Here is a 20,481-nt window from a genome sequence, read left to right as displayed (position 1 = left end):
ATCAAACAAATATTGTTTTGCAAGAATTATTACAAATGATGAAAAAAATAAAATTTTCATTTTCTTCAAATATATGTCATTTTAAAGCCAGTTTTTTTGCACACAACACATCAAAAAGAAGAAACACACCCCAAAATATATCACCCCACTTCTCCCGTGTTAAAAAATGTACACTTTGTGGCCTTCGTCCTATGTACACACATACAGTAGGGCCCAAGAGGTAGGGAGGGCCAAATGGATTTCAAAACACAAATTTTGCTTGCAGATATTTTAGGCCCATTGCACATTTCAACAAGATTTGCGTTACCAAAGCAATTGAAACCCCCCATAAATGACCCCATTTTATAAACTAGACCCCTTAAGGTATTCATTGAGGGGTATAGTGAGTACTTTGGCCCCATAAGTTTTGAGAAAATTTGCATCAAACAAAAAAATTTCATATTTTTTTACACAAAAGTGTCATTTTATAGGCAGTTTTTTTGCACATATCACATGAAAATGAAGAAAAACACCCCAAAATAGATGACCTCATTTCTCCTGTGTCCAAAAATGTACACTTTGTGGCCTTAATTCTATGTACGGACGCACGGTAGGGCCCAAAAAGAAGGGAGCACCAACTGGATTTTAAGACACAAATTTTGTTTGCAGATATTTTAGGCCCATTGCGCATTCAAACAAGATTTGAGTTACCAAAACAATTGAAAACCCCAATAAATGACCCCATTTTATAAACTAGACCCCTTGAGGTATTCATTGAGGGATATAGTGAGTATTTTTACCCCATAGATTTTAAAAGAATTTGTGTCAAACAAAAAATTCTCATATTTTTTACACAAAAGAGTCATTTTAAAGGCAGTTTTTTTTACACAACAACGCATGAAAATGAAGAAAAACACCCCAAAATAGATGGCCCCATTTCTCCCGTGTTCAAAAATGTACACTTTGTAGCCTTAATCCTATGTACGGATGCACGGTAGGCCCCAAAAAGAAGGGAGCACCAACTGGATTTCAGAACACAAATTTTGCTTCCAAATGTTTCAGGCCCATTGCACATTCAAACAAGATTTGCGTTACCAAAATAATTTAAAACCCCAATAAATGACCCTATTTTATAAACTAGACCCCTTAAGGTATTAATTGAGGAGTATATTGAGTATTTTGACCCTATAGCCGTTTCACAGATTTTACTAACCTTGGGATGTGTAGGTTAAAAATTACTAAAATGTCCCTTTATCCCCAAAGTTTTCATTTTCATAAGGGGTTAAAAGAGAAAAAGCCCCCCACAGTTTGTTACACAATTTCTCCTGAACACGGCAATACCCCATATGTGGCCATAATCTGCTGTATGGGTACATGGTGGGGCTCAGAATGGGAAGAGCGCTATTTGGCTTTTGGAGGGCAGATGTTGCTGGAATAGTTTTCAGGTGCCATGTCGCATTTGCTGAGCCCCTAAAGTACCAATACAATGGAAACCCCTCAAAGGTGACCTCATTTTAAAAACTACACCCTTCAAAGAATGTATCAAGGCGTATTATCACTTTGAGCCTAAAAATTCTTCCAAAAAATTAATGTACAAAATGAAAATTGAAATTTTGAAAGAAATATGCCATTTCGGTGCCCAATACGTTGCCCCCACTTTGTGTTGTCAAAGACCTGCACTCCTAAAACTATTAAGTGGGCCATCCCGGGTAGAAAAAAGTTATATATGTGGGTGTAAACTGCTGCTTGGGCACACAGCAGGGCTCAGAAGGGAAGGTGCATTGCACTTTTTAGATTTTGGGGTACAGAGTTAGAGGGACCCTCTGGGTGCCTTGACATTTTTGCAGAGCCCTGGAGGTGACAGTAAACTGGAATTCCCCAAGAAGTGACCCCATTTTGTAGGGGCAATTTTAGGGTCTTCCCAAATGTGACATGGTGTCCAAAAACGAAGAATCTAAATCTGAACTCCAAAAGCACATATCGCTCCTTCACATCTGCGCCCTGCTGGGTACCCAAATGGCAGTGTATGCCCACATGTATGACACTGGTGTACCCCGGATAACGGACTTAATGCCATATGTGGGTAGAAATGGCTATTTGGGTACAGCCGCTCACAGAAGGGAAGGAGCGCTATTTTGGTTTTTGGCGCACAGTTTGGTTTTTGGACGTCACTTTTGCAAAGCCCCTGAAGTGCCAATAAAGTAGAATCCGCAGACATGTCACCCCATTTTGGACACTACCCCACTGATGGGATTTATCAAGTGGCGTAGCGAGCGTTTTTAACCCTTGAGTGTTGCATTTATTTAGTTTCCAGAAATGAAATCGTAGCTGATAATGAGAAGTTAAAAATGAAATTTTTCCAGAGATTCGCCATTTCAGTGCCCAATATGTTGTGCCCAACTTATGTCAGCAGAGATACACACTCCAAAAACTGTTAAGCGGGTATCCCGGGCACAACAGCTTTCAGAGCGTTCATCTCTGATACAAGTCGGGCACAATATATTACGCACTGAAAGGACGGATTCCTGGAAAAATGGTCATTTTCACCTCTCACAATCAGCTTCGTATTCATTTATGGATAATAAGTTATAGCAACACTTGGGGGTTAAAATGCTCTCTGTACCCCTGGATAAATCCTTCAGGGGTGTAGTTTCCAAAATAAGGTCACATATCAGGGGATTCCACTTTACTGGTGTTTCAGCTCTGCAAAAGTGTCATGGCATCCAAAAACCAAACCGTCTGCGCTCCAAAAACCCAATAACCGTTCTTCCCTTCTGTGTCCGGCTGTGCCCTAATATCAGTTTATTCCCACATATGACATTATGTCCATTATCCCGGGTACACCAGTGTCATACATGTGTCATACATGTGGCATAGACTACAGTTTGGGCACAGCAGGGCGCAGAAGGGAAGGAGCGTGATGCGACTTTTGGAGCACAGATTCAGATGTTTGGTATCTGGACGCCATGTCATGTTTGTAGAGCCTGTAAGGTACCAGAAAAGTGGATTCCCCAAAGGAGTGACCCCATTTTGAAAACTGCACCCCTCAAAGAATTTATCAGGGGGGTGTAGTGAGTATTAGTATCCCAGACGTGACTGCACAGCGGATGGAGAAGAGGGAATATGTAAGCTGTGCGGAGGACATTGCAGACACCAAATTGACTACTATGTCCCAGTAGCTCCTATGATTGGTGGAGTCACTCTGGGGGTCACTTTGGGGGTCACTTCTGGTGTCTTTTCACTCATAAGCTGTAAATATGGGGTGTCCCCTGATATTCGCTCGCACAGCTTATATATTCCCTTCCTGACGCAGCCAGTCGTGTTCTAATAATTTGGCGATTTTGCGGGATTTTGTCTTCACATTGCTAGATGCTATATTTTCTTTATTTTTCTGGTGACGCAGCCATATAAGGGCTTGTTGTTTGCGGGATGAGATGCATTTTGTAATGACACCATTTTTGGGTGCCTACAACGTATTGAATACATTTTATTAACCCTTTTTTGCTGGATTTAAAAAAGAAAATATCAATTCTGGCATTGCATTTTACCTTTTTAATTTTGCGCCATGCAGCGTACAGTATAAGTAACATGTGACCTTTATTCTGCGGGTCGGTACGGTTATGGCGATACCTCATTTGTATTATTTTTTTATGTGATACTAATTCTGTAGAATAAAAACACATTTGGGGACATAAATCAATGATTTTTGCATCGCCATCTTCTGAGAGGCGTAACATTTTTATTTTTCGGTTGACAGTGTTGGTTGGGGGTTTATTTTTTGCGGGACAACCTGCGCTTTTTATTGGTACTGTTGTGGGGTGCATATGACTTTTTGATCACTTTTTATAGCATATTTTGTAAGGTAAGATTCGAAAAATCACTACTTTCGGCGGGTTTTTTCCTTTTTTTTTTTCCGACGTGCACCGTGTACATTAAATATTGCTTCAGTTTTATTGTACAGATTGTTATGGATGCGGTGATACCAAATATGCATTGTTTTTATTAATGTTTAGGGTTTTTTTTAATATAATTCATTTTCTATAAAAAAGGGCATTTTTGGGGCTTTATAACTTTATTCATTTTTATTATAAACTTTATTTATTTATTTTTCACTTTTTTTCTTTTACTTTTTCATGTGTCCCTTTAGGACACTTGGATTAGTGATGCTTTGATAAAAGCATCACTAATTCTCTATTAGACGCTGCAGGACACAGCTGTCAGTGTCTTGCAGCGTCTAGAGGAAGTCAGTCGCAGGGGCTGCCTGCGTCTGACTTCCTCTTACCCCGGGCAGGATCAACCAGGTATTGGGGGTCTTTAGCAGTCTGGGGTCACTGGCCAGACCCCAGACTGCATGTTTTTCATATCGGCACCCCCCGATCTCGCCGCGGGGGGTGCCGATCATACCGGCAGCATCACGGAACCGCTTCAGTTCCGTGATCATGTTTGATCACGGAACTGAAGGGGTTAAAACCCCCCGATCGGAGACCCCTCCGATGGGGGGTAATGGAGCAGGGTCTTAGCTGTCAGGTACAGCTAAGATCCGCTCCATTTACGTCGGCACTGACAGGGAATCCTTCCCTGACTGCCCGACGTAATTTTACTATAGGGCAGTCAGGAAGGACCTGTCAGTGCCGACGTAATTTTACTATGGGCCGGTCGTTAAGGGGTTAAAACTGCAGTTTCCAGAGCTCTCATGGTGGGTGTCGGTACTTAGATATAAGCCATCGCTCAGACACACAAAAACTATTTATAAACTGTCATACTTTCCTAGTCCGGCTGTAACTCCTCATTCACATCCAAGCTGGGAACGTGTCATGATCTCTGCTTATTGGTTGAATGAGAATTAAGGAGATATGCACCAAATTTGTTGTAGACATTTCTGCAATTGTTCTACTCATGTGAATGTGGCATGCTGCAGAAACAATTCCAAATAGATTTATCGAACTGACTTACTGTTGCAACAAGTGTAACTTGATAAAACCATAATAAAAGTGACTACAGTAAACACTTTAACCACTTCCAGATCTCCCATAAACTATATACATCCAGAAGTGGTTGCCTTGTTCTGCAAGGACATACCGGTACATCCTTGCAGTTTTCAGTAGATGCACAAAATCATGCCGCTGCTGAAATGGGTAGCTGGCTGTGACTACAGCCAGAGGTCCCCTAGCAAAGGCAGGGATGGTTTATTATCGTGCCTGCCTTCCCTGATCGCTGTGTACGCAGCGCCCAATGAGCACTATATACACAGCTATTGGTGTCACCATGATGCAGCTCCCCTCTGATCCTGGCGCTAATGTGATCCTCTGGAATCAGAGTCTGTTAGAGATGCTGGGTCCTACAGAACCCAGATCAAGCTCTACAGTATAGTAATGTGCAGGAGGCTGTATTCCTCCTGCAACTGGGGCTTAATGTACCAATTACGGAGGAAATCAGCCTTGCCACCTCCCAAAAAAGTGATCAGATGTCCCCAATGGTCTATTATGACCTAATGGAGACAAAATGTAAAAAAAATAAATAAAAATAAATTAATAGAAAGTAAAATAAATAAATTAAATAATTTTAAAAATACATAAAATATGCCAATAAATTCCCTTATTACAGGTTCTAGCCCCACCCCTGACAATACCATAAAATATATATATATATTACTATAACAGAGAGGAAAAATGATTTTACTATTTTTTTTAGTAGCACTTTGTGCTAATAATAAAAAAAAATTGAAAAACACACATTTTCCCTCCTCTTTTATTTATATTTTCCCGTATATAAAAAAAATTAAGACACATACAAAAATAACAACAACAAAAAAAGCGCTATATGTCACCAAAAACACACAAATTAGTTAAATAACTCGCATGACAAAATGTTAAAGCCCTCTAAACGCACATACAACAAACCCGAAAATGAGTCTGGTTCTGAACTATATAAATACAATTCTAGATATTTATTTGGTCACGTATTTCTCAGAGTGTAACCACAAGCTGCCTCAATAAATACTAGGTTTAATCTCTTTTATTTGCATATCATTGCTGGTTCTTGTTTACCAGGTTTTCTAAAACAAATTGTTTTCCAATGTAGCTACTCTAGATTTCTTGAGAATGAAAATCACCTTCAGAATGCCTTATTAGAATGCATGGGTTATCTGTAATTATCAGAAGTATGTTGACATCAACTAAAACATGAATACTGAAAGGAAATTCCCCATATATAGAATGAGGATTATTTGGGTGCGATCTATTGCCTGTGGTTAGTTAAAAGGAATATCCAAGATTAGAAAACATGGCTGCTTTGTTCATCTCGAAGTGATAGTTCATCCACTGACAACATGGCAATGGAATTGGACTGAGTTGTAGAATTGTCATGTGACCAATGAACATGTCACTTCCGGAGAAGAAGAGCGCAGTCATGCTTTCTAATCCCGGATAACCTTTTTAAACATTTGATATTGGCGTCAACTACATGTTAACACATAGTTCTAGGTTGTTAATCTTAGTATTAATGGAAATGTAAAACAACCTTCAGGAGCAGATGTTAAGGCTGAAATTAGATTGTTCAACAAACATGGCTTACAAGAATCTAGATTTCGCTGAATTTTCATAACCCTTTAAGAACTTACACTCAAGACTTGCCTTTGATGTGCTTCTGTGATGTTTGGCTATCTCCTGCTAAGGATTGTAGCATTTGCATCTAGCTGGCTTTGAACTACTCATTGATCGCAACTTGTTAAATGTAAAACTTCCTGTGAAAAGGGAACTCTGCTCCAGTCTATTCTTGTTTCTACTATCTTTTTATTTTTTCTTTCTTTCGCACTAAGGTGAGATGTTTGAAGTTATGTGCTTGCTCATGAATGAACTATATAAACATTAGGATATGAATGAATTATTCAGTTACTAAATGGCTTTGTTTTCCTTTATACATTTTTCATTCTTCTATTCTAATATTTTGTTTTAGGTACTTTATACATTTTATATCTTTTTATATCAATATTAAAGGCTCATTTCTTTGCATTTTCACACACTACAAATTAACAAACAAGATACCATGAATAAATAATATACTTGAAATATCTATTATGTATTTCTGCTTACTTTTGTTTTATTATTTTTGAGCAATAAAGACTTAATTTCTGAAGTTGTTATATTGTTTGCTCAGCAATATTTAACATTAAAAGTGAGAATTATCCAAAAGAACTTTAGCGTTTTCTTTATGAAAAAGATCAATCAACTCAAGAATATCAGAATAATCTGGCCTTCTTAAACTAAAGTCTACTTTAATATTCTAATGAACATCTAGTAGCTTGTGCTTTAATATTAGTCTAGGATCATGCAGCTTGCAAATACGTCACTAAATCCTAGACTTTAGTTTCAAAGATGTTTATTGAAATTAAGCAATACAATATGAGAAGGATGAACATACAATCACAAAAATAATCCATAAGTGTGGAGTAATAATACAAGATATAAAGCAAAATAACATGTCAAACAGTCCTCATTAGAGATGAGCGAGTAGTGTTCGATCGAGTAGGTGTTCGATCGAATACTATGGTATTCGAGATACTCGTACTCGATCAAACACTACTAGCTGTTCAAAGTTTAAAGTTCAATGCAGAACCAGCGTTGATTGGCAGAATGCTATACATTCTGCCAATCAACGCTGGTTCTTCTCTTACCTTTAGAAGTCTTCTCTGTGCAGCGTCCCCGCGGCATCTTCTGGCTGGAATTCACTCTGCCTAGGATTCCGGCCTAGGCAGAGCCGACTGCACATGCGCGGGCATGCCCTCGCATGCGCAGTCGGCTCTGCTCAGGTGTCGGGCCAGGCAGAGCCGACCGCGCATGCGCAGTCGGCTCTGCCTAGGCTCCGATGCCTAGGCAGAGTGAATTCCAGCCAGAAGACGCCGCGGGGGTGCTACGCCGGGAGAAGACTTCAAGGAGAATCCAGCCATCACTCATGGACTTGGTAAGTATAATGTTATCGAATTTTGCGTACCCCTGAAACGAGCATTTCCCCCCATAGACTATAATGGGGTTCGAAATCCGTTCGAACAGTTGAACAGTGTGCGGCTGTTCGAATCGGATTTCGAATCTCGGACATTTTAGTGTTCGCTCATCTCTAGTCCTCATACATCTTCAAAACAGGAAATAAGATGAGATGTAAAGAACTAAAACATAAACCATTAGGAGCACCATAAAATAAAGATCATAGTTTAAAAAAAAGGGGATGGGAGCAGAAACCATCAAGGTAACTTGACAACTTGTAGCTAAATTTTATATAGTAATTATAGTTGGAGACAATATGGCATGCCTTTGGGTACGTGATCAGTAAGGGAGATTTCCGGGTTAAGTGGTTTTAGGGAACATAGGTAACGAAAAACCTGTGTACTCCAAAAAGCCTCTGAAAGAGGTGGGGAGTATCTGTTAGAAAAATACACTTTAGTGAAGACCCACTGGTTACAGAAATCAAATGAGATAGCGAAATCGAGCATGTCTCCAGCAAAAACCACAGGAGATAGACCAGAGGTAAGAGGGGGTTGTGAAACAGGGAAATTAGAGGTGAGATCAGGCTATGCAGTGGATAGATAAAAAGAAACCTCTGCCATAATTCTAGTATACAATCTGTTACTTTGGCAGTTGCTGCAATTGTAAGGGAGCAGACTTTGGTAACTAGAGTAGGGCTTCTATGGAGGTGGGGGCTACAAGTGTCGACTCCAAGGCTATCCATTGTGGGCAGTTTGATCCATTATAGATAGTAGAAAATAGAAAATTGGAAGAGTATAGCAGTTACATAATATCTATATAAATCGGGGACTGACAGACCTCCTAGTCTCTTGTGAAAGAACGTGACGTGTCTATGAAGACAAGGACGCTTGTATGTCCATATAAAGTTAAAAAGATCTTCCTGAAGGGTGGTTAGGGAAGAGGAGGACACTGGTGTTGAGAGTGTGCAAAAAATAGAGAATGCAGGGCACTCTAACCATTTACCTATCCAGGAAAGGGTGGGACAGTGCCAGACGTTAAGATATTTTAAGACGTTTGGAATCAGAATGCCATTTTTCCATTTAAAGTAAACATTTAATGAATTACAGAGGTTAATTCCTAGATATGGTAGAAATACACTCCTTGTCTGGAAGCCAAAGTTCAGGTTAATCAGTTTTGCAGTAGGCAAGAGTGATGTTACAATGTAATATTTCAGATTTAGAAGTGTTGATTTTTAGAGATGTGGGAGATTGTATGAATTAGGTTAGGGAATTATGGGAAATATGCAAATCTGTTTTCCAGAATGTAATTAACAAAACAATGCCTCTGCTTGCTGCCCTCAAGGGCAGCCCCCTTAAACATTATGCATGACTTTTTCAACAAGCCTTATTCTATGATGTGAGGTTTAGCCAAACCAGTAAATCTATTCCAAAAGGAACAGAATCCCAGCTGTGGACAGCACTGTTTCAATCTATTGGATCTCCTCAGCACAGCGTAGGGAAAACTGGTTTGGCAGAGATGAGACTTTTAGACCAGGTTCTGGGGATATTTTCACTCCTTAAGGAGAGAGCACCTATATGGAGACGTATGGAGATTTACAAAGCCATTTTCGCTCCACTGGGGGATTGTGGTAAATATGCAAATCTGTGAAATTATCCCTAGAACTTAGGTTAGGGAGTGAGATCAGAGGGCTTGTGAAAGTTAACTGCATATCATCTGTGAAAAGACTAGATTTGTATTTGTGGTCTCCAATCTGCTCGTCCTGCTCTGATCTGGGTGGAAATGAATAACGATGACTAGTGGAATTTATTGCCGGTGCAAATACAGTGGGGAATATCTTACACATTATGGGGATTTTGAATGAAACTAGATAATTCACACCTAAAACGGATAACACAGGTCAGGTAGTCAAGGCCAAGATCGGGTGAGACTTCAGAGCATACATAGACATAGGGAGAGAGTAGCATTGTAAGGAAGGAAAAAAAAAAACAGTAAAGTCCTAGACTTTTAAAACTCCACTATAGTAAAATAGTAAATCTATATGGTAATTAAGCAGCTTCATGATCAGAGTTCAGGTGACTGTTCTTGAGTTCCAGAGGCCCAGAAGAAAGAAAAGTATTAATAGCAATAATATCATTGCTCCTGCTGTTCACATGACTGATCCTGTGTTCACTGGTATTCCAGTGATAAGAGGTAGCTGTTTACTATAATTAGACTATGGACAACCCTAATAAGGACAATAGTAACATTGTTGATTTTCTCTATAACTGGGAATGCTATGGCCACCATCTACCCAACCCTAATCCCCCTAAAGAACTTGTATTGTCACTATCATGTAGTAACAATATTGGTAAGGGATATATATTTAATGACTGTATTTTAGTGTGTGCATACAGGAAAACTTTTTGTAGTTTGTTCAGTCTTTAAGGTTAGAGCCCCACATAGCATAAAAAATGTGATTTTGCCGAGGTGTAAACGCCACAGCAGAAACAGTAGACTTTTTATAGTACCTGCAGAAAAATATCCACAATGGACATACTGCGATTTCAAAAACTGTTGCATTTTTTGTAAATTGTACCGTGTCAATTATACTTATGGAAATCCTATTGTTTTCCATATAGGTATAACTGAAGTGGAAAACTCAGATAGCTTTGCAGGTCATGTAAAACGCTGTGTTTTTTGCTGCAACATTTATGTGGAGCTCCAGCCTTAGGTTGAGACCCTAAGTTGCGGAAATGTTGTTTTTTGTTTGTTTTTTTGGAGAAGATTTTGCCGTGTATTTTTTAGCCAATGCCACAAATGGCTACAAAAGGAATGGAAAAAATATATAGGAATACTTATACTTTCCTGTTTGCTCAATCCACTCTTGGCTTTGGCTCAAAAAGCGCAACAACTTCTGCAACAATAAAAGGCTGCATTGGGGCCTTAGCCTTAACCCCTTCCCGCCGATGGCATTTTTTGATTTTCTTTTTTTGTTTTTGACTCCCCTCCTTCTAAACCCCATAACTTTTTTATTTCTCCGCTCCCAGAGTCATATGAGGTCTTAATTTTTGCGGGACAATTTTTTCTTCATGATGCCACCAGTAATTATTCTATATAATGTACTGGGAAGCAGGAAAAAAATTCAGAATGGGGTGGATTTGAAGAAAAAATGCATTTCTGCGACTTTCTTACGGGCTTTGGTTTTACGGCGTTCACTGTGCAGCCAAATGTCCCCTGTATTCTGTGTTTCGGTACGGTTCCAGGGATACCAAATTTATATGGTTTTATTTACATTTTGACCCTTAAAAAAAATTCCAAAACGGTGTTAAAATTTTTTTTTTCTAAAAGTCGCCATATTCCGACGGCCGTAACTTTTTTATACATAGGTGTACGGGGATGCATAGGGCGTCTTTTTTTGCGGGGCCGGGTGTACTTTTTAGTTCTACCATTTTCGGGAAATGTTATTGCTTTGATCACTTTTTATTCAAATTTTTAGCAGAATTAAAACAGTGAAAAAACGGCGGTTTGGCACTTTTGACTATTTTTCCTGCTACGGCGTTTACCGAACAGGAAAAATATTTGTATAGATTTGTAGAGCGGGCGATTTCGGACGCGGGGATACCTAACATGTATATGTTTCACAGTTTTTAACTACTTTTATATCTGTTCTAGGGAAAGGGGGGTGATTTGAACTTTTAATACTTTTTATATTTTTTTATATTTTTTTTTACTTCTTTTTTTTATTTTTTTTTTTTGCATTTATTAGACCCCCTAGGGGTGTTGAACCCCAGGGGGTCTGATCACTAATGCAATGCATTACAATGCTAATGCATTGCAATGCATTGCAAAAAAGCATCATCTCTTTTGCAGGCTGTATACACCAGCCTGCAAAAGAGAGAATTTGCAGACTGGCTGGGAGCCCTTAACAAGGCTCCCGGCTGTCATGGCAACGGGGAATCGGCCCTGGAGCATGCTCCAGGAGCCGGCGATCCCTGCCAAAATGGCGGCGCCCATTCGCCGCCGGGAAGATGGCGCCACCGGCGCCTTTGACAGCAGCGCCGGAGGGGTTAATGCCTCCGATCGGTCCGGGGACCGATCAGAGGCATTAGAGCCGGTTGTCTACTGCTTAAAGCAGTAGACACCCGGCGGCTATGACGGCCGCCCGGCTCCCGGGCGGTCACCATAGTTACAGACCCGACACGCGCCGTACTATTACGGCGCATGTCGGGAAGGGGTTAAACATAGTGATAAGTGAGAGTCATGGCAATTGAACTCCATTTCCCATTAATTAATCATAGCACAGCCTATTGATCTTGGTTTTTAATATGTTGTATATGTTACATAAAGGAGTAATACAAAAGTCTTTTAATGGTTCTCATTCACTTTTAAGGAATCCAAATTTTTTCATGAATGCAGATAGAATTAGAATGTGAATTAGAGGAATATGCAAATCTGTTTTCCAGGATGTAATTAGTAAAACAATGCCTCTGCTCTGCTGCCTCTGGGAAAGCCCCCTAATGTGAATTAGAAAGTGTTCTCACTTTATGAAATGAGTGAGGGGTTAGGTTCACACACGTAACTTTTACTGTGTTTAAATGGAAAAGAATTATCTTCTCAAGTATGCCATGTATTTTTCTAAGATGTTTCAGTTTCCATCAAATTAGTCAGAAACGTAACACAATACAATATTTCCATGGGTGCTAAAATATAGCTTGGCTCCAAATTAAATAAATAAATAGGTATGCATATATAGTTGATTTTTTTTTTTCTCATTTTAATTAATATCATCTTAAATAGTGTTATATAATATCCTCTCTATATATTGGTTGATAAAATTAACATGAAAAAAAAAAAATAACCAGCTAATCATCTTAATCCTGTTATGACAGTTTAAAAAAAAAAAAGAAAAAAAAAAAGAAAAACTGTGACAACCAATATGGTTTGGATCATTTTAAGACCAGGGTCTCACGTGGCACTGTGTTTTACAGTCTCTGCAAAGTGGATGGGATAATGCATTTTTAGAAATTGCAGCATATCAGTTTTAATTACAGAAACACTAGCGGTTTCCCTATAGGTATTATGGAAGCAGAATGTTTCTTCTGCGCCGCAATTTTAACCATAGCACCAATGGCGTAACTACAGGAATAGCAGCTGCCACAGGAGCTGGGACATTAGAGGCCCTGCAACAGCCGCTACCACTGCGTTTTTTTTTCTTTTTTAATAGGCAGTTACCGGCTGGAGCTGCTCCAGCCGGTAACAGGCCCTATTTACTTACCAATCCTGCCAGGGGCCAGGATCGGTAAGTGACGCCATGGGCCCCACACACACTATTATTATACTTCGGGGTCTTTCAGACCCTAATGATCGAGAGGTAAGGGAACATAAAAAAACACAGTTATTTACCTCTCTGTGCTCCATACAGGCATCGGGCCTAGTTGTGTGACGTCCTTGACGTCACTTGACCGGGACCTGCGTCCCGGGTCATGTGATGTCCGAACGTCATTGAAGATGGCTGACACCATGGAGGACTGCAGCGGACCCGGGGATAGGTAAATGACAGTGTTTTTTATGTTTGTATCCCCCCTCGGTCTCTGATTATTATACTCTGGGGTCTGAAAAGGACTTTGTTGTGTTGCAGACTCCATTGTGTTGGAGATTCCGCTGATTTCAAGTGGACTCTGTTGGCAGAGTCTCCAACGCAATTGTGAATCCAGCCCTAGTCTTGTTCTGGAGAACCACTGCTGCCTGTGCATGAAATAACTGATTGCAAACACGGAGCGTTTTGACCACGATGGCAAAAAAACACTGTGATTTACAGTACCTGCATAGTGGATGGAACTCTCACTACTCCCATCATTACATTGCATACATTTTTATGAAAATTGCAGCATGCCAAGTATACAGGAAAATATAAAGGAAATGCTGGTGTTTTCTGTATAATGTAGGTATAATAGAGGTAGAAAGTCTACAGCAGAAAATTGTGAGCATTCTGTGTGAGAGGCTTTGGAAAAAACATAATGTGTTTCTGCCACTGACTTCTTGCAGCGTTTTTTGTCTGTGGCTTGCTACATCGGCTTTAGTCTTAAAATACTTCACAAGTTTGGTCTTTCCTGCCAGTGGAAACAAACATTTGCTGAGTGGTTCAGATCTGTAGACAGTGGATAGCCCATCAGATTGATAAAACTATTGCATTTCCATGTATAACGCATTTGATAAATAGTTATTGTAATTCCAATATTGATTTGTTAATAATTTATTACGGTATTAACTTATGCTATTGTAGAACATGTTTATCAGGGTATTTTAACCTCTTGTAAATTGTAACATGGTTGACATCACTTGAGTAATATGTCTATAAACTATTGCCCATTTTGTGGCCCACGTGTTAGAATCATATAAATCATAGAATGAGCTATCATAGCATTGACATATTCATCTTTATTACTCATTAATCTAATCTATGTATGACTGGGTTTACACAATTCTTTTTGTAATTAATAAATACTTTCTTTTTTAATTACACTAATGAAGATCACATTTGTACTATGCATTTGAACTTTAAATTGATAGTTATTACAGTGTAAACCTTTCATTTAAGCAGCCATTAGTTTACGCTGAAAGTATGCTTTCCATTTATGAAATGAAAAAAACCAAAACATGCCATTCTTGACTAAAAAAATACAATGTTTTTTTTTTTTTAAATTAATATCTGCAATTGTTAAAATTGCAGTAATCAGTACCCCATTTTTACTATCCCTGTACACAGGAGGTTTTCAGATTGACGACCATTAACTTACAGCTGAAACGCACAGTGACGTGTCCTAGGCATTACTGCAGTAAGAAAGCACACAATTCATAAAAAAGCACCATGTAAACCCTGCCTAACTAATAGAGTAGGTTGAGCAGACTGATTTACATCATTCTAATTGTTGCTCAGCCTGCATACACTTAATATTGTATATTTTAATGGTATGTAAAGGTAATGACATTAATAATATATTCACACACATTAAGATTTAGTTACTATAAATATTAATATTCACTTACCTTTACAGTCATTGTATTGAATAAATAGGAGCATTGTCACCAACAATATTCCACTTTTAAAGTTCATTTTTGGACTGTCGACTTCTTAGCTTTAGGTTGCGAAATATTAAAAAAAAAGTCTCTCAGCTGCAAAGAAAACCGAAATTTGCAACTTTAGCAGCAAAGCAGGTGACATACAGTTGGGTTCGGCATATATATTCATAAACTGTCAATGGACAGTAGAAATTCTTCTTTTAATTGTTCTGTTGTATTTCCAACTAAAGTGACAACATTAGAAAAGGCTGTCTATCTGGTATAATCTATTTATCTACCGCTCAGACATAATCCTCCTTATGGGACAGCTGGAAGGGTTGTCTGCATCTCATTAACCTGCTGGAGTGACATGTGTTACTTCTGATCAAAGAATACTAGGCACTGGTAAAAGCCATATTAAATAATCATTGCTTCCATGTAGTTCATGTACTGTAGCAAATGTACGATGATGAAATAACATATGCTCTGGTTCAAGACTGACTAGTCATTATAAAGCGTGAACTCTGTTCCCACAGCTCACAGTTGCCCTAACCAAGAACCTATCTTACTTAACCTCTTAGGATAAATCTAATTTGAGGAAATATAATCGGGTTTAACAACCCTACGTTTCTGGTAATAAGGTTTAAGCAACTTCAGGTAAATAAAATGCCATTACTTTACTAATTCCTATAGATCTAAAGGGTAACTCCCATTTTTGTGTGTGTCAGGATGTTTGGTGACCATTTTTGTATATAGCTTATTATCTATTTAAATTCCTTTACATTCTAAAACAGGCTGTGACATTCTCTCAGCTTTTTTTAAGGGTAGTCTGTACACAGATATATTGTGAATATGCAGTACTGAAGCATTTACCAAAGGGACTTACCCTGGCACTCCCACAATGATGGTATTTAACCATTTAGTCCACACTAATTATGATAAGAGTTGCTTTGCAGAAATGGGGAGAAGTGAAATCACAACCTTTGCCTAGTAAAATGTGGTCCAAACTGGGGCTAGCTATGGTAACAAAATCATTACTAGACATAAGCAAACCTTTCAAGATTTGTTTTGTTTTTGGTTTGGGCAGATTGGGTCCCAGATTTATTTTTTGGATAGACAAGTTCAGCATGAACCACAACTTAAATTGGCTTAAAACATAGTGTATAACACTGTCAGGACTCATAGAAACCTATCCAATTTCTAGCTCTCTAAGGCAAACACAACTGAAGTTATATGACAGTGAAAGGGACATGTAAATATTACAAAAATGTAATCAGTTTTTTTAAATTTTTTTAATTCCAATACCAACAGTGTGCTATAGTTGAATATGATGGACCCATCCTCAGGACATGTCTAGTGGTGTCAGTAGTAGTAGTTGTGACAGCATGACTGGTAGGCAGTAAAATATGGATTGATATGATGGACCAAGCCACAGAACATGTGGTAGCTGTGGCAACATCAGTGGCAGTACAACATGAATCTTCTAAAGTAATTACCAAGGGGACGAGAGAGGATGGGCAAATCACATTAAAGAGTAAGTCGAATGCTCCAGGAGGAAGACTTGGTTACAGGAGAATACATTACAAAAACAGGGTGAGGGCAGATTCACAGCTGCGCCTGGTCTCCGTTTTGCAGGTTTCCGTTTCCTGCCCGAAACTGGACAAGAGACAGAAACCTGCAGTCATTTTTCAAACCCATTCATTTGAATGAGTTTGGAAAGTGTCCGGCCATGAGCACCTGTGAGCATTTTGTGCTCTCCGCGGCGAAACCCTTTTTTTTTTTTTTAACCGGACACAAAGTCCTGCATGTCCGACTGTCACTTTCACTGTCATATAACTTCAGTTGTGTTTCCAGGTTTCCGTCTTCTGCCAACAGAAATTGAAGATTGGGTGCAAGTGTGAACCCACCCTGAGCTACGTTACAAAAAAAACATGTCATTTTTGTCAAGGGCTTCCGTTCTAAGAATCCACCTAACCTCTCCAGAAAACGTTCCAAATGTGCAAATTGAATCAATCCTGTGGTTGTGTACAGATCTAATGTGCTGTATGAAAAGTGGAACCACTTCACATGTTGTAACCAATTTAAAATGTTCACATATTTTAAATTACAATGGTCTAGTAGTTTTTCCTATATAAAATAAATTACAAGAGTATATTATAGTATACACAACAAACTTGGTCTTACAGCTGATAAAATGTTTAACCTCAACTATTTGGCCCCACTATTGAAACTGTTACCTACAGGAGTGGATTTTTCCAGCCAATTCAGATGGCGTGAAGTGAAACGGCTTCTGACCACACAATCCCTAATTGTTTCTGTACGTCTCAAAGATATCAATTGTTTCCTGAGAGCTTTCTCTCTAAGTTTAGGATCATGTCACGATCCATTTTTCTATTAACACATATGTATCCAGTGCTGCTTGGGGACTGAATTTAACAGAGAAGGTGAAACGATCTTCACAATTCTCTCCTCTCATCCTTCCACTATTTGAGATCCTCACAATTTAAACACTTTGCCTTCACAAAGGATTAACTAACCTGATTCATTGGGTACCTTCTCTTAATGAGTCAGGTCTTTAATTCAGCGACCTGTCATAGGAAGCCTTCTTCATTACTGTTAATTCTTTTGTCTCACAGATTGGACATGGGGACATGCCGTTTTAACATGGTGATGGTAGCTATTATAATACAACAAAGAATTTGTTGCAGTAGCCTTTTTAAATACAAAGATGTCTAGTTTGTCCTCCCAGACTACAATTCTTATGTCCAAAAAATCAATTAAAATACTATCAATTTTAGAGGTAAAATGCATATTCATCATATTTACCTAATTTGTATATACAACAAATTCAGAAAAGTGATCTGCTGTATCTGACCACTCTACAAAAATATCATCCGCATATCGTAGATATAATTGAATATATGGTATAAATGGGTTAGAAGAGGTGTAAACTATTTTCAAAAGTGCATAAGAACATGTGAAGGTTGTCTGCATAGAAACTAATCATGTGTGCCTTTTGATCGAGTCATGCGTGTACAAGCTTTTAAACAGATGAACCAATAAAGAGGAGTTTTTATTTTTCCAAATTAGCCTTGCTGGAAGTTCTTCTTTTATCGTGGATGGTATTATTTATACAATGCGTTATCCTGATGGCAAGGAGGGATCCTTGCATCACACACAGGAGCGGGATTGTTACACTCATGAGTGCATCGTCTTGGTGGACTCCTCAAAGACCCGAGGAGATCTCGTAGAAGTCTGGCAACATGGGCGAATTTTGCATGAGTGGCTAGTACATGGAAAATCTTTGGCCTTTCTGCCTCTGGACATGCCTCTGCCTCTAGCCACCTTTTTAGCTTTCCTCCACATCTACACTGCTTTCGCCCCTAGACATCACCCCAGTCCATGTCTCTGCCTCTAGCCACCTTTTTTCCTGCTTAGCTTGCCTCCAAATCTACACTGCTTTCCCCACTATACATCACCCATGTTAATTTAGGGTCAGTGGCCTCGTCATCCACCAACTCCTCTTCCAATTGCTCAATCTCCTCTTACTGCAAACCGCACATGACAGCCTACACTGATGGCAGCTGTGTCTCATTATCATCACTGAGGATGGAAAATGCTGGTTGCGGGTACACAACCACTAAATCGCCAGGTGATGGCTAATGCTCCAGTGTTTGAGCATCAGTACACACAAAGTCGTCTGGTAGCTCCTGTGATTCGGGAAGTGGTTCAACAGGGGGAGAGACAGTAAAAGAACCCAAAAAGAGATCCTGGGAGGGGGCAAGGATGGGATGACTCTGTTGGGAAGATTGGCCATGTTGGGAGGAAGGAGGGTCAGACTCTTGGGTATGAACATGACTGCAGGTAGTGGCTGACTGGCTGGTGGAAAAGCAGCTGGAAGCATTATCCGCTAGCCATTGTAACACCTGTTCCTGGTGCTCGGGCCTGCTCTGCATTATATCCTGCACCCTGCTTAACGCAGCTGTCATATCAGGAATTGTGATGAGCGCATGCTAATGTTTCTTGTCCAGTGGAAAGGATGGGATAGGATTTCACATAAGTCTGCCACCCATGGAAACTCATGGTATTGAAACTGAGGGAGCTGACTTTGATGAACCCTTGGGTTTTGGAGATGGAACTCCATCAAAGGTCTCTGCTGCTCACACACCCTGCTCAACATATGGTATCTAGGGTCTCACTGTGTGGTGACCTCGCACAACAGACGGTGCTTTGGGCAGATGTAGGCATTGCTGGAGTGTATTGAGGCTAGCAGCAGCTACTGTAGAGTTGCCAAAGTGGGCGCACAAGCGCTGCACTTTAACCAGTAGCTTGTGTACATTGGGGTACGTTGTTAGAAACCGTTGCACCAATAAGTTGAAAACTTAGGCCAGGCATAGACCATGATGGAGGCTGGCAAGCTCCAGAGCCGCTACCACGTTCCGTCCATTATCACACATGACAAAAATGCCTGGCCCCAGGTGCAACGGTGGAAAAAACAGCTTCAGAATGGCCTGCTGACGTCTCCCCACGCCAGTGTTGCAACGTTTCCAGCTTGTAGCTGGGGTCGATTTAACGGTGGTGGAAGAGGAGGAGGAGTAGGAGGGTGGTGTTTCAGCACCCCTGCCAGGAATATTGGGCAGGGAGACAAGGCAGGCCGCCACAGTTTGCGACCCGGTCCCAGCCTTAACTACATTCAGCTAGTGTGCCGTGATTGAGATGTAGCGTCCCTGGCCGCATGCACTTGTCCACGCATCGGTGGTCAAGTGGAACTTTGTACAAGGCGCAGAACATAGGGCCCACCTGATGTTACAGGACACGTGCTGGTGCAAGGCTCAACTCACCCATAGGGCAAAAAACTCTGCTAGTGCAAGGCTGAACTAACTTAAAGGGCCTAAAACTCTGCTGGTAAAAGGCAGAAGTCACATCAAAGGCCTTTATCTCTGCTGGTAGCTCAGCTTATGGGACTCTAACTTAATTTGGAAGGGCTCACGTTAGGGGCCAGAAAAGTGAATTTTGGAAGGTCTTACCACATCACACACACACACACACACACACACACACACACACACACACACATCCACAATGACAGTTAAGGGTGGGTACTGTTGGATTTCCCATTGGCTATTCCATCTGTGGTTGTCATGGGCATCGTGATTTAAAGGGGTGCTTGTTAATGTTTCTTTAGCTTAATTTTGGGTTTCCGTCCATCCAATTGGGGAAGAAAGAAGGTTTCCAGGTATTTTCCCACTTTCATAGTGGCATTTTTGAGTGTAGAAAGTGTGTAGTTGATAGGCTGTGATGGTGGGGTAAAACTGTGACTTGGGCTTGTTAGATGCCCCCAGACATGCTTGCCCTGCTGTCCCAGTTGCATTGCAGAGGTGTTGGCATCATTTCCTGGGGTGTCATAGTGGACTTGGTGACCCTCCTGAGTCGAATGGTGGGTTTCCTTGAAACAAAGCATTTTTCCCCCAAAGACTATAATAGG

The 20,481-nt window shown here is 40.0% G+C and overlaps 1 protein-coding gene across 3 annotated transcripts in view; it reads right to left on the bottom strand.

Moving 5' to 3' along the window:
- IMPG1 (interphotoreceptor matrix proteoglycan 1) overlaps positions 1–15,282 on the bottom strand; it is a 261,526-nt gene extending 246,244 nt beyond the window's left edge. For all 3 annotated transcript variants that reach the window (XM_075268295.1, XM_075268296.1, XM_075268297.1), the window contains exon 1: positions 14,985–15,282. In XM_075268295.1, coding sequence (XP_075124396.1) covers positions 14,985–15,051 — 67 coding nt within the window. In that variant the 5' untranslated portion in view covers positions 15,052–15,282. The remainder of the gene's footprint in view (positions 1–14,984) is intronic.
- Positions 15,283–20,481: the final 5,199 nt, after the last annotated feature.

This window comes from Leptodactylus fuscus, chromosome 3 (genome assembly GCF_031893055.1).
Source record: "Leptodactylus fuscus isolate aLepFus1 chromosome 3, aLepFus1.hap2, whole genome shotgun sequence".
Lineage (NCBI taxonomy): Eukaryota > Metazoa > Chordata > Amphibia > Anura > Leptodactylidae > Leptodactylus > Leptodactylus fuscus.
This window is presented reverse-complemented; position numbering and strand designations above follow the sequence as displayed.